We start from the raw sequence: 12996 nt of genomic DNA, 5'->3' as shown, positions 1-12996 counted from the left end.
TAGGTTTAGAGGCGAGTTGCGAGATTCCATTTCTTTTAGAATATGAATCCTAGAGGAAGAATTAGAGCCATAGAGGTCTGGGGCAAAGTGCCTATTCAATATTAAATTTACCACAATCCAAAATGTGAACAGTGTAGACAGGAGGATGCTAACAGAACATGCTGTGCAAGCTAACAGAAGTTTATGCTTTAAGTATGCTTGGAAGGTGAGCGGTTCTTTCCCAGGGTTGTGACCTTCATGAACTATGGCATGGATCTGATTTGTTCCTATTGAAAGCTTTCTGTACCCTTGAGCATTTGGCATATAAGAAGGTAGTGCATTGGGCTGTATATGTAATTATTGCTGTTGTGTGCAATTACCTTTAATTTTACTAGCAGTATCCCTGCATGTGTAATGCACTGGTTTTTCTCCACCTCATGCATTGAGGGAAATGTATAGGAATTTACTCACAACACAGCTGTTCTTTCAACCACAGTTCAGCTTACATTTCTAATGGGAAACTCAGCTCTATGGTTTATGTTATCTTTGTTTATACATGTGCTAAACCATCCCTAATTCCTGTTTGGTAACTTCATTGTTGATTCCATGAGTGCAATTTAATTTGCTTTGCTTCAGGCATAGGCAATCAAGGGGGGGAAACAAACTTTTCCTGTTGTTTGTATTTTGATTTGCCTTTTCAGTCCAGAACATTAATTAGCAAGTTTAAAACAAAAGGAGTGCCTTACTTCCTTATTCTCTCATTTTATATTTACGTTTGCATTTATTCTAAATTCCATCTACTAGGATAACTAACTTAAAAAATAAGAACTGCTGTGATAGCCATTAATGGCATAAAAAAGAGATGCTGTTTCCAAAGAACTTCAATTTTCTCAGAATAGCTATTAGCTTTTATTATAAAATAAGCATGAACAAAGTAAGAGGAAAATATACTCCAGAGGACAATCACATACAGTATCTGGAAGACGGGATGGGCTAAGATGATCTAATAGTGCTTTTTATCTAATTTCTGTGACTTACCTTTTATAGCCATTGGATAGTGCTAGAGACTGCTCTTTTTAGTCAGGCAAACCCCCTGTATACTTCAAAGAGAGAAGCAAATGCAGGATTAATCTTCTTCTCATCACTCACATTGCTAATAGTCTCCCCCTGTGCCTCTACTCCCCCCCCCCAGCGAAAGCTTATTTAATATAATTCCATAATCCTACTTTTAAAGCCAACCTTGTGTGTTACACAACCAGAAGTGCTTCCAGAATTGTTTGTACCTTCCTCTTGCAAATTATTGGATATCTTTAAACCGAGCATAGCTTTCCTCTCCCAATGCTTCCTTCTTCAGTGATTGTCTTCACCTTACTCTTCTATCCGCAACAAAACTAAATTGTGGCCGCCAAACAAAGGGAGAGCTTCATTTCTATAGAAATATGCATATATAGATCAACATAGATTAGTTTTAACCATGTGTGGTCAGCACTATGTATCAGCCCACTTACTGGTGGTGCGTTTCCCTCTTAACTGTGGAAACAGCTCCAGACCCTAGTTTTGAACCGAGTGTTGGTAGGAGAAACTGGAGTGGAAGAGACTGCAGACTCATGACTCCCAGTCTTCTGTTGTGTGACCTGCTTTTTTAAACTGCTGCTTTTAACTGCTGTTAGGTTTGTTTGTTAGTGCATTTTGTTTTTAGGTTGCTTTTTAAATCTTATTTTGTACTGTGTCAGTTTTGTGTAAACTGCCTTCTGTACAAATTTGCAAATTCAACCACCACCACCACCATGCCGTTGTTCTGCTTCACTTCTGCTTTAAAACCAACAGCGTGCCGAACGCTTATTCAGAGATCTGATCACTGGTATCAGACCTGGTGGACAAAGCAGGAAAGGAAGGCTTGACAGTATGTGAAGGGCAAATGAGTGTTTGATGTGACAAGGGAGTAACCTACAGAACCTTCAGGAATAAACTCCCCTAATAACCAGGTGAGGTTGTTCCAGGCATTGAACGTGGCATGGCAGGACTCAGAATAGCAGGAGTGAAATAGGAAAACAAAGGCTTCCCTCCTTCACAAAGCAGTTATTACAAGTCTGATGATAACTCAGAAGACCTGCTATGAAGGTGCCTCAGACTTGAATTCTAGCATAAATTTCTTGATGTGGTGAAGAAAAGTCAGCATCGCTCATGCTGAACATTTATAGGAAGAGTGAGGATTGGAGCTAAGTGCTCACTCATAAGAACATTAGCTTCTGAGTAACTATTTGAATAAAAGAGATTTTCCCAGGTAAAGATTTACCAAATTATTCTCTAAACTCTTTCTTTGGGAATTGTACATTCTCTCCTCATGGCTGGCAGGGACAGGCAGTATTGCAGACTTGACCTCCTGCCACTGGTGTTACTGCCACTTAGAGGGGCGAGGTGGGGGTGCTCTGGTGGGAGGGTTCCACTGGTGCTCTGTCACCATCCCAAACTCACTGCTGCCTGCCCTGCTCCTGCCCTGGCCTGGTAAGTTCAGTGACACCAGTATCAGGATGCCAGGTCCACAGGCTGCCCTCCCCATCAGCTGCTCTTGCGTTTTACCATGTCGTATGTAACATTTCATGAACTTTGGAACACCAGAAGCTGGCATTATAATTTTAATTCTGTATCCGAGCAGTTCTAATGCCGAAGCAGGCATGTAGACCATGGATGCTGTTAAGGCAGTACATGTTATTAAAAAAATGCGTCAATCATTCCCAAAGTTTTCATAGGTTTGTCACATCTGGCTTAGTATGTTGTGGTCCAAACTATACACACAAAGTGAAAAGATGTTCCATGTCATATATTTTGGCTGGTCATACCAGATTATATGCCATGGTTTCTCATGGAAGCCATGGAGGTGTGATCAGTGAACTGGACTCTGCAGTACAGTACAGTACATGGAATCTGAGAATTCTACATAGAATCCATGTGATTCATTTGACTGATGGTTCATTGAGGAGTTTAAAAGCTACATGACTGAGTACACTCTGACATACTTACACTGTAAAAACTGCAAGCATGCAATTTGTCTGAAAACAGAGGGAAAGGAAGTGTGGAAGCAATATGTGGGGGGGGGGGGGCAGCAACAAAGCTAGTTGAAGAGATAGAATGAATCCCAAAGGATTTTCTTCTCTAGTATGACTTTCCTCTAACATTTTGGTGTGTGCATTCTTTTTAATTAGGTCACAGTTTACAGTTTGCAGATATAAAAATGCAAGATGCATTCATGGAAGGATGAAAGATACTAAAATGCTTGACTGCATCACCCATTTAGAACAATTCCACACAGAACAAGATGGCGAACCACCACACCTTGTAGTCTGTTAGAAACCCTTCTACACATACCTACCCATTTGCTTCATTCAAATAACACTTTTTAGACATTCATTTGTGCTTCTGAAATAGCTTGCGAAATAAAAGCCGTATAATAATGAAATTCTTCTAAAAACGAGTTAACATAAAACAACAAATAAGAACAATAGGCAGTAAATGCACGGTCCTTGTTGAATTATTCTTCATAAAATAGTGAGTTAAGTTGTGTTTATTCCCATTGTACAGGTGGGAAAATCAGGCCAAGAAAGCATGACTTTCCCATGAATGCATGCAGTGTGTTCCTCTGAATGTTTACTGAGAAGCAAGTCTCCCTGTGATCATTGGAACTCAGTCCCTACTAAGTGTGCCTAGGATTGCAGCTTTCCAGATAGATTCTTTGTTTTCAGTAGTAACTCCTGTAGCATTAAGCAGACCTCACTCACTCCATAGCTGTGCCGAAGTTTTAACTCAATTTTAACCCGTTCAAAGTTTTTGTTAATCTTACTGCAAAAACAAACATGAATGATACAGTATTTTGAAAAGTGCTTTGAAAAGATCAACAAAACACATACGTATTGTTTTTTAATGAACACATTCTAGGTTTCATGGTCTCCATTGAAAACATCCATCCCCTTTTGACAATGGATGCTGCTAATCTAGTCTGAGGATAATAGCAAAGACTGGCAGGTGCTGGACTGAGGTGGCGCTCGAGAGCACCACTGCACTGTCCCTCGGTCTTTTAATGTAATTCCTTTTACTTGATGTTAATGCAAATTGTTCCTTACTTAAAGTAATAAAAGAAAATGAAGACACATTTGAAAATGAAAGTTGACTCTAATCCATTTGTCATCTAATACTAGCCTCTTTATCTTTGCTGCTACCTAATCTGGTTAAATGTCCCTGTTGTAGGATTTTATTGTAAATCCTCTATAGGGAATAAGTCTCTCTCTCTCTCTCTCTCTCTCTCTCTCTCTCTCTCTCTCTGTGTGTGTGTGTGTGTGTGTGTGTGTGTGAGAGAGAGAGAGAGAGAGAGAGAGAGAGAGAGAATTGGATTGCTCACAGTGAAATGGTTCTTTGCTTTGCTTGTTTCATCTTAATTTTTCCTTGGTGATCTTGTGAAGGTAACACAGTATCATACAAACTGTAGCAATTAAAAAAAAAATATTGTTGCATTCTGTTTGTGTTATTTTTAAAAATAAATAATAGCTTTACATTGTCTTGGAATCATAAGAGAAAAAAATGTGCCCTCATGTCTTTAAGCATCTGTTTATAACCATGCCATTTTTCTCCCTAAAACTTAGTGTACTTACATTCATTGTTAAGAAGCTGTTTATTAGTGTACTTCGAACTGAACATTGCTGCACAGTTTTATGCATAGCTATTCAAAAGTAAGCTCCACTGAATTCAAAGGGTCTTACCCTCAAGAAAATGTGGAGAGGATTGTAGTCTCAATCTCTTTTACTACAGAGCAGTGACCAGTTGTTCTTTTCTATTTAATGGTCTAAATACTGCAAAACAATTTGTCCCGTTCTCCGGTTCATATGGAAAGAGTTTTAAACAAAGCAAAACAGAAGTTGGTCCTTCTGATGAAAGAAGAGGATGTAAATAGCTTCTCCGTAAGGAAATAATAGAACTGCCTGTTCTCAAAAGCCATGAAGGAAAATTGGGGGTGAAATTTGATTTGCCAGGCCTCCACCTTGTAAAGATTTGCCCTTTATTTTAGAACATACAAGATCCAATGGGAATGGCAACTTATTACAGGGTGTAGCAGATGCACAATTGGCTCTGGCTTCTGCATGCCCGCTAATATAACTTTTGAACTGCCGACACATGGGTCTCACTTTTGGCTAGATCTGTGTGTCCTGGAATGAACTCTGCAGCGTGCACACATCTGACTGTGGGTGAGAGCTGTGTCTCAGCAGTTTGAATGTTGCATTATTAGCAGGTACATATTGGTGAAAGTGATCCTTTTAACTCCTATACCCGATAACAATCAACAATCAATTGCTCCCTTAGGCTTCCTTATTTCAGGATGCTAAAGCCCCTTACAAGACCACAATGCATCCTGCCTTTGTCTAAGCACAGTAAAACAAACAAACACAATATACTACTTTCTGTGCCATAAGGGCAGCCCCCCCAATTGGTGGGTGGCCTGTCTGTACGTCCCGAAAACCATACAGATGGGTTACAAGGTCACCAGGAATGGGTGCTGGGACAATACAGTGCATGGGATTAAAGAAGTTTCATTTTACAGGTCAGGCTTTTGCAAGCCAAAGGGTGGTCCTTAATAACAATGAGCTTATCTTGACCAACATCTTTAGCAAACAGTTTGAGAACCAGATCATTAGGAAAAGCAGGAACTAATAAGCTTGTGTGAAAATGGGGGGGGGGGCTGAGGCTATTTTGATGACACTCTTACTGTGTACAAATGTCTTACTGGCTAGTTTTATAGCAGAGTATGTGTGTGTTTCTAAACTGCTTTCTTAATGTTTGCGCTATGTAGCTTTCTTAACACAGCATTTCCCTCACACTCTCCATTTTCTTTTTTCACAGTCTAACAAAGTCCCAGTTGTGCAGCACCCACACCATGTACATCCTCTCACGCCGCTTATTACGTACAGCAATGAGCACTTCACACCAGGGAATCCTCCTCCACACTTACAAGCCGACGTAGATCCGAAAACAGGTAGGGTGAACAATGTTTGATGAGGAGCTAGGCTTTGGGGGGAGGAAGCTTCCTGAAATATCATAGAGTAAGATCATTTTGGGGGTGGGGGACACACACAAAATATTCACTTAGGAGTAAGTATATTAAAGCTAACAGTCTGCAGATTACCCAAAAATAAATAAAATGAACATATTGACTGTGTAATTGATCTCAGGATGCTGTCTCCTGTCATTTAGGCCCTCAATCGCATTTTAATAACAACAGTGTGTTCAATTTCTAACATCTATGCGTATGATGGAATACATTGATCAAAATCTAGAAACTGAAATGACAAGTTGTCCCCATTGTTAAATTCTAATAGACAGTGCAGCAGTCTGTAATGCTATACGTGCCTTCACTGTTCCAAATAACTGATGTTGGAGGTGCTATTTTGACTAAAGGTTTATATCATAAATTACTTTAGATGCATGATAAAGAGCATTTCCTAGAAAGAGGATAAATGGAGATTGTCCTGCTTTTTGAATAGTTTATTTGATCTTCTTAATTTCAGAGTCATTTCCTACTGCTTTTTATATTACAGTATTTAAAGGTTCTGTAATACTTTTTTAGCTCTTTTCCTGGATAAAATCAGTTTTTTACCTTAGCTTTTAACAATTCTGTTTTTTAAAAATGAAATCTAAATCCTATGTGTAGTTATAAAACCACATTCTTGAGACCATTCTGTTGACTTCATCAAGATTATTACAGAGTTATGTATGTGGCTTACTGATTTTAGCCAATGAATAAAATGCATAATCATGTTAAATGATCTTTTTGGCTGCCAATGTCACAGGATCGAATGCTCTCTTGTAATTTTTAATCCCACTGCTACATTCTGAAAATTTTACTCCAGTCCAAAGTGATTATTGTGGACACATGGCACTCTCTAAACCCTGCTTAGATTTATTAGTGTTAAAGAATAGATTTTAGTTATTTTGTTAACTAAAAATATATATCTTGTTAGCCTGTTGCCCTAGAGGATGTAATAGTGTCAGTCTTTGTTCTGTAGACTGCATAGAGTCCTCAGAGGGCATTTTTTTCAGTTAGTCCAAATCCTTGCAAGTTAATTAAAAAGTAAACTTGAAACCGTGAATACGTGTTAGAGCTTGTCAAAGAATTGCTGTAGTTGTGATTAACATATTTAGATAATGCATCCAAACTCAGTCTATGAATGAATGAATCAGTGTTTCTTTTATTCCCATATGCTACAATTGGGCTTCCTTTGGATTGTGTTTAATGCTAATATTGCATAGGTTTAAAAGGATCTTCATCCAGCCGTCTCTGTATTGCAAGTGCATGGCAGCATAGTCTGACACCCATTTAAATAATGGTAGTACAGGGAATGGTTTCTAAATGGTTATCGTAAAACATATGATTAACGTCCATAGACTGTTTACTTTTCTTCTGTGAACATTCTTTCAAGTGTGCAAACAGCTCACTGTATGGTTAAAGCCCAGTTAATCTGTTTGGATTTTGTAATGGAGAAAAAGCTGTGTCTGCCCGAAAATGTCACACAGGAAGATTTAATTTAGAGATTAAAAGCTCCCTGAGTGTCTTTTTAAAAAATCGTTTTTTAGCTGTGAATACAGTGCCTCTTCATTTTAATGCTTCTGTTCTTAATTCTACATTTGCTATATTTTGAAGAGCTGGGTTCTCTTGAGGTACCCAACCATGTAACTTTTACTCACCTGAGAAAGTTTGAACATGCAAGCACTGCAAATTATGATCTATTTATTCCTGGGCAGTCTTGCAGAACTCTGGGGAATAGTTCCAAACAAAGTGTTTCAAGGATCTTATCCTTTACACTCATTTTATCTGAAAAGATAGATGTTTATGCACATATTATCATCAAGAGTCAGGATTTGCTGAAGCTCCCTCTTGAGTTTACACTCAGTGTGAAACTTGAGTTTGTTTATGGCTGGGAGGCATTTGAAACTGGTTCTTCTGCAACCACACCAAAACAATCCAAACCACTCATGATTTGGACAGTTATCACATATAGCTGTATATATTACAACCAGTGCTTTTTTCCCTAAAAAAAATAATGTTTAGGGGTACTCTCATTTTGCTACTCATATTGAAATACTGCCAATGAAGCCAAGCTTAGATTCACAAAATGTTTAGGGGTATGTGTCCCCCCGGAAAAAAGCACTGATTACAACTATCACTTGGGTAGAGACACAGTGCTCCCGATGGCTAAAAGGGCTTAAGAATCACTCACTTCCTAGCTTCTCTCTCACAATTCAATCCCCTACTTCCTTTGGCTATAACCATGGTTAAGGATTAGTGTGCACTGATTCTAACCATGGCTAATACTAACTAGGGTTCCTTTCATGATAGCTTTAGTTTAGAACATAATCTTTAACTATGCTTATGGCCATCAAGGGAGGATTTGCATGCATAAGTGGAGGGAGCATACAACCCTATGGACCACCACTGATCACTTAAATGAAATCAGAAGCACTGTGTATGCCCAAACCTTTGCAACTGAGGATGCCTTTTCTACATAGAATAGTGTGGATTAATGTAACCTTTCATACATATTTCTCTTGTATGTACAATACAATATGGTTACTTGTGCTTGGAAAATGTAGTATTCTTTGTTAATCCAAGGATTTGTTTCTAGATTTAGTATCTTTTCTTAGTCATTAATGAAGTTAAATTTGCCATTCTATTCTCTAAATGTATTTTGGAACAGTGAAAAACTTTACTGTTTTGTACAGAAACAGAATGTGATCCATAGGAAAAGAGTAATTAAAATAGCTAAGGGCTAATAATGTACATTAATTAAATGGATGACTACCCCCCCCCCAACTCCTCAGATATAAGTTCATTGTTTTGTTTCATTTTCTCAGCACTCCATCCCCGCCCCCCGCCCCCAAACTTCCCTTTACCATCAAGGTTTTAATGTTTCATGTGGAAACACTAATCCAAATCAAAGTTAGAACAAATGTGGCTTATATAAACTCGTAACAGGAACCTTCTGGAAACAGAAAGGCACTGCAGCCATATAAAATGGTTTATTTTAGAAAGTACCTTTTTGAGTGACCTGAAGGTGTCTGCACAAAAGAGGCGACACACATGATGGTACAAAATGAAAGCAAGGTGGGAGCCTCCATCCTTTTAAGACTTTGGGAGAACAAAGTCCTGCACGGTCTTTGACTGTGGGGAAGAAAACAGATCAAATGTCCTACTTCTCTAGCTGAGTCTCATTTGCTTACTGTACTAAGTAGGACGCTCTGGGGACGATAGGTGAAGGCAGCAGGCCATGTCTTGAGAATAGGAAGTAGAGTTATGAAAGGCAGAAAGTGTGGTACTCATGGTGTAGAAATTTGTATGACTTTCCTGCCTCCTTTTTCTTTTCTTTTTTAATCCCCCTTTTCCCCCTGCCCTGACCCACTTTCATGATGCTTCCTTTTCCTCTTCCCTAGGAATTCCACGGCCTCCGCACCCTCCAGATATATCTCCTTATTATCCACTATCACCGGGCACTGTAGGGCAAATCCCCCATCCGCTAGGATGGTTAGTACCACAGTAAGGAGTTCCATTTTTTTCATTTTATTTTTTATTTTTCATTTTTGTACATATGTGGGGGGGGGAGTGGGGGGGGAAGGATAATTGTGCTTATTTGCTTTGCCTTTAATGCATACGTTGAGTTAAGCATGCTTGCCAGCTGCCAGTTTATGGCATGGGCAAATCAATAACTTTTGCTCAATAAAGATTAAATGAACTAAAGTGACGGGTCATTGCGTGTTAAATAAGAACAGAGCATGAGGGCATCATTTCATGTGTCCTGACATCAGAGGGTGACCCATGGATCATAAATGTCAAACATTTGTTCTGAAAGGGTGGGGTGAAAACGTTCTGGATAGTATAATTTGTAGGATTGCTGTTTCAGAAACATCCCTTGCTGATACCCTATTATTTTTATAGTGCACTACTATTGCGCTTTGTGTAATTGCATTACATTTGCATTCCCCTTTAATTCTTGTTTCCAAGGTTTGGGATAATATTTTTTAATGGGCTGGAACATGGCTTAAAAATTGGGAGGGAGCTAAGTGAATCATAGGATTATAGAATTGTGGAGTTGGAAGGGACCATGAGGGTCATCTAGCCCCACCCGCTGCAATGCTGGAATCTTTTGCCCCACATGGGTCTCAAACCCACAATCCTAAAATAAAGAGTCTCAGGCTCTACTGACTGCAGGAGGGAGCTCATGGGGAGAACCTAATTTCAAAATGTGTAATAACAACAAGAGGGAAGAAGAGTTCTAATGTGTAGGCAGTATTTTTGCAATGTCTAATGAATAGCTGCAGTAATGGTCTTACTAATCTGAAAATTAAAATTAAAAGAGGCAAAATCTTAAAACAATGCTTTAAAAAAATGTGTTGTGGCATGTAATTTTCCTCAAACATTTTGATTACTTGTCTTCTTCAGGGACAAGCAAATCTTGCGCAATCCTGTTCCACTGCACTAGTTGAAACAATTGATTGCAACGTGCTCTAAATTAATAGTTGTAATAAGCCACTGTAATAAGATTGTGTGATTTACATGAGTCTGAATATGACAATTAGTCGAAATGCATTAGATGCAAAAAGTACATTGATGATTTTGAGTATTAACTTGAACCAGACTCTCTCTCTCTCTCTCTCTCATTTCCCCCCTGATTTGTGGTGTTGTCCCCTCCTTTCCTTCTGTTTGGCTTTATTAATCTAATTTTAGCTTCAAATAATTTCCTTTATTATGTAACCCATTCTAAGTAGCAGGTTCTCTATGTCCCTGCAACCTTTTGGTTTTGAAATGGGAGAAAGGTTGTTTGCACTGAAAAAATATCAGCCTAGTACTATCGCTATACTACTATACTGTAGTATATACAGCTCAAATATACTTCCAGAATTGGAACCTGTGGCCTTTTATGTGGCCACCTGGAAACAGTGGTTCCTTTTACAGGTGGTACACTATTCTATTCATTTTCCTGGTCCTATGGGCCTATTTCTTATTTTTATAGACAAAATGTGTGATCTCTAGGGGGGAAACACTGCAGTTTTAGAAAACACATCCTGATTATGCTTCAGAAAGTTTACACTTCAAAGGAAGAAAATAATAGCAGGAAAATAGAATCACTAGCCTCTTGTTCTCCCTGTGACAGTTATCCAAACAAACACCAGTATACCTTTGGTTTCTATATTGTAGTAGGACTTTTACAATGTCTTGTCATTTGATGGGCTACCTACATATCTTCTGTATGCAGGAGTAGATTTTACAGAATTCATAATAAATAACTGTTTGGGTATTTCAAAGACATTTTAATGTACAACTATCACCCCCCCCTCTTTTCTTCAGAGAGATAACTTTTTTTGTACCCCATGCAACTTTTTGAAGAGCCAAAGAGCATAAACATCAAATTCCTTTAAAAGATAGGACTGTCCACCTGGTATTTTTATTATTTTAACCATTTATGGGCTCTGCTCTGTATTAAGATGGTCTGTGAGTATATTTAGCAGAGTAACCTTTCAAGAAAAACTCACACCCCAAATAACAACTTACCCGTTCAGTGGATACATTTGAAAGACAGATGAAAAGGACTAGCCAGCACAGACAAACCTCAATCAGAAAAAGTTGTGTAGCTTTCATGAGGATGCTGTTTTGCATGTTGCTGTATTTTTTAATTATTGTAATGAGGTATGATTGTCTATTGGTTACCCACAATACTTCTTGGGGACTCTCCCCCGGTAACTCTTGTCAACACTTGTTAATCTGACAAAAGGCTACAAATTAAGCTCTGTTAATTTAATGTTTTCTCACCGAGATCTAAATACCGAAAGAGGCCCAAAGCGCAACTGAAGTCCTTTGATTCACTGTACTTTATTTTGGTATAAATTTACATTCATTATTGTTTTCCTTTGGATGTGTAGCCCTCAATTAGTGTGATGGCTCCATTAAAGCAAGCAAGACTTCGCCTTTAATTATTACAACAAAACACCTAGTTTCAGCTTGGGGAGAGGGTCTCTATTGACATAAGCAGAGGTTATAAAATTTAATTAGCCATTCGTATCAGATTTATGGCATTCAAATTGTTCTGTGTTTCTTTCCTTTGATCCGTGCTGTACAATCCCCAAGATTTTTGTTCTGATCAAATGAGAATAAAGCTTACTGTGCAGAGAGAGAGAGAGAGAGAGAGAGAGAGAGAGAGAGAGAGAGAGAAATTTAAAATGCCAAAAATACATACCCCTGGTTTTTTACTCATTCTTTCCCCCTCCCCCGATCTTTCTAGGCAAGGTCAACCAGTCTATCCAATCACAACAGGGGGATTCCGACATCCCTACCCAACCGCTCTGACTGTCAATGCTTCCATGTCAAGGTGAGTTCAAAGTACTCAGGTCCAGAAGTAGGGGCATCAGCTACTTCTGTTTATCACTCTCTGTAGGGCAGTGACGTTTGCTAAAAAAATGCCTTGATTTAGTTATGCAATGATCTTTGTTTTAGTTTGGGGCGGGTGTGGGGAACCCTCACATCGTTCCCAGTGACAAAGCCTTGTCATATAAGTCCATTCTTGAAGATCAGTGCTTTTGAACTGCATTTATTTTAATTCTTAACTAACTAGAGGGAGGCATCATTGTAACCCTATGATATTGAGAAGCCTGGAGATTATGCTGTTGCAAGTTTTGCTTTCTCCATGGCTCTCATTTCAAGCAAGGTTTTCTATGAAGAACAGGGTCTGTCTGCTTTTATTATGCAAGCAGACTTAGAAGGAGGGGTGTTGCATTTTCTTCTCATTCCCAAGCTCAAATTATTTTTAGTTGACATAAAAAGACCCACCTGATCCTCTAAAGGGCTTAGAAGTATATATTTTCTCTCTCTTTGCCCCAACCTCCAATTAATTCCAGCTAATTTTCCAAGGGCTGCTAGTTTTATTTACAAACTGCTTGGCAGCACTATGTTTAAGTAATCACTAATTGCTCCTAATGATAGTTTTA

The 12996-nt window shown here is 38.7% G+C and overlaps 1 protein-coding gene across 40 annotated transcripts in view; it reads left to right on the top strand.

Annotated features, from left to right (window-relative positions):
- TCF7L2 (transcription factor 7 like 2) overlaps positions 1 to 12996 on the top strand; it is a 203631-nt gene that overhangs the window by 161514 nt on the left and 29121 nt on the right. For all 40 annotated transcript variants that reach the window (XM_081863050.1, XM_081863076.1, XM_081863077.1 and 37 more), the window contains 3 exons: positions 5866 to 5998; positions 9451 to 9553; positions 12294 to 12380. In XM_081863050.1, the coding sequence (XP_081719176.1) occupies positions 5866 to 5998; positions 9451 to 9553; positions 12294 to 12380 (323 nt within the window). The remainder of the gene's footprint in view (positions 1 to 5865; positions 5999 to 9450; positions 9554 to 12293; positions 12381 to 12996) is intronic.

The sequence above is a fragment of the Podarcis erhardii genome (assembly GCF_964252035.2).
Source record: "Podarcis erhardii genome assembly, chromosome: 5".
NCBI classification, from domain to species: Eukaryota; Metazoa; Chordata; class Lepidosauria; order Squamata; family Lacertidae; genus Podarcis; species Podarcis erhardii.
Note: the sequence above shows the minus strand (reverse complement) of the source record. Positions and strands in the feature narration are given on the sequence as shown.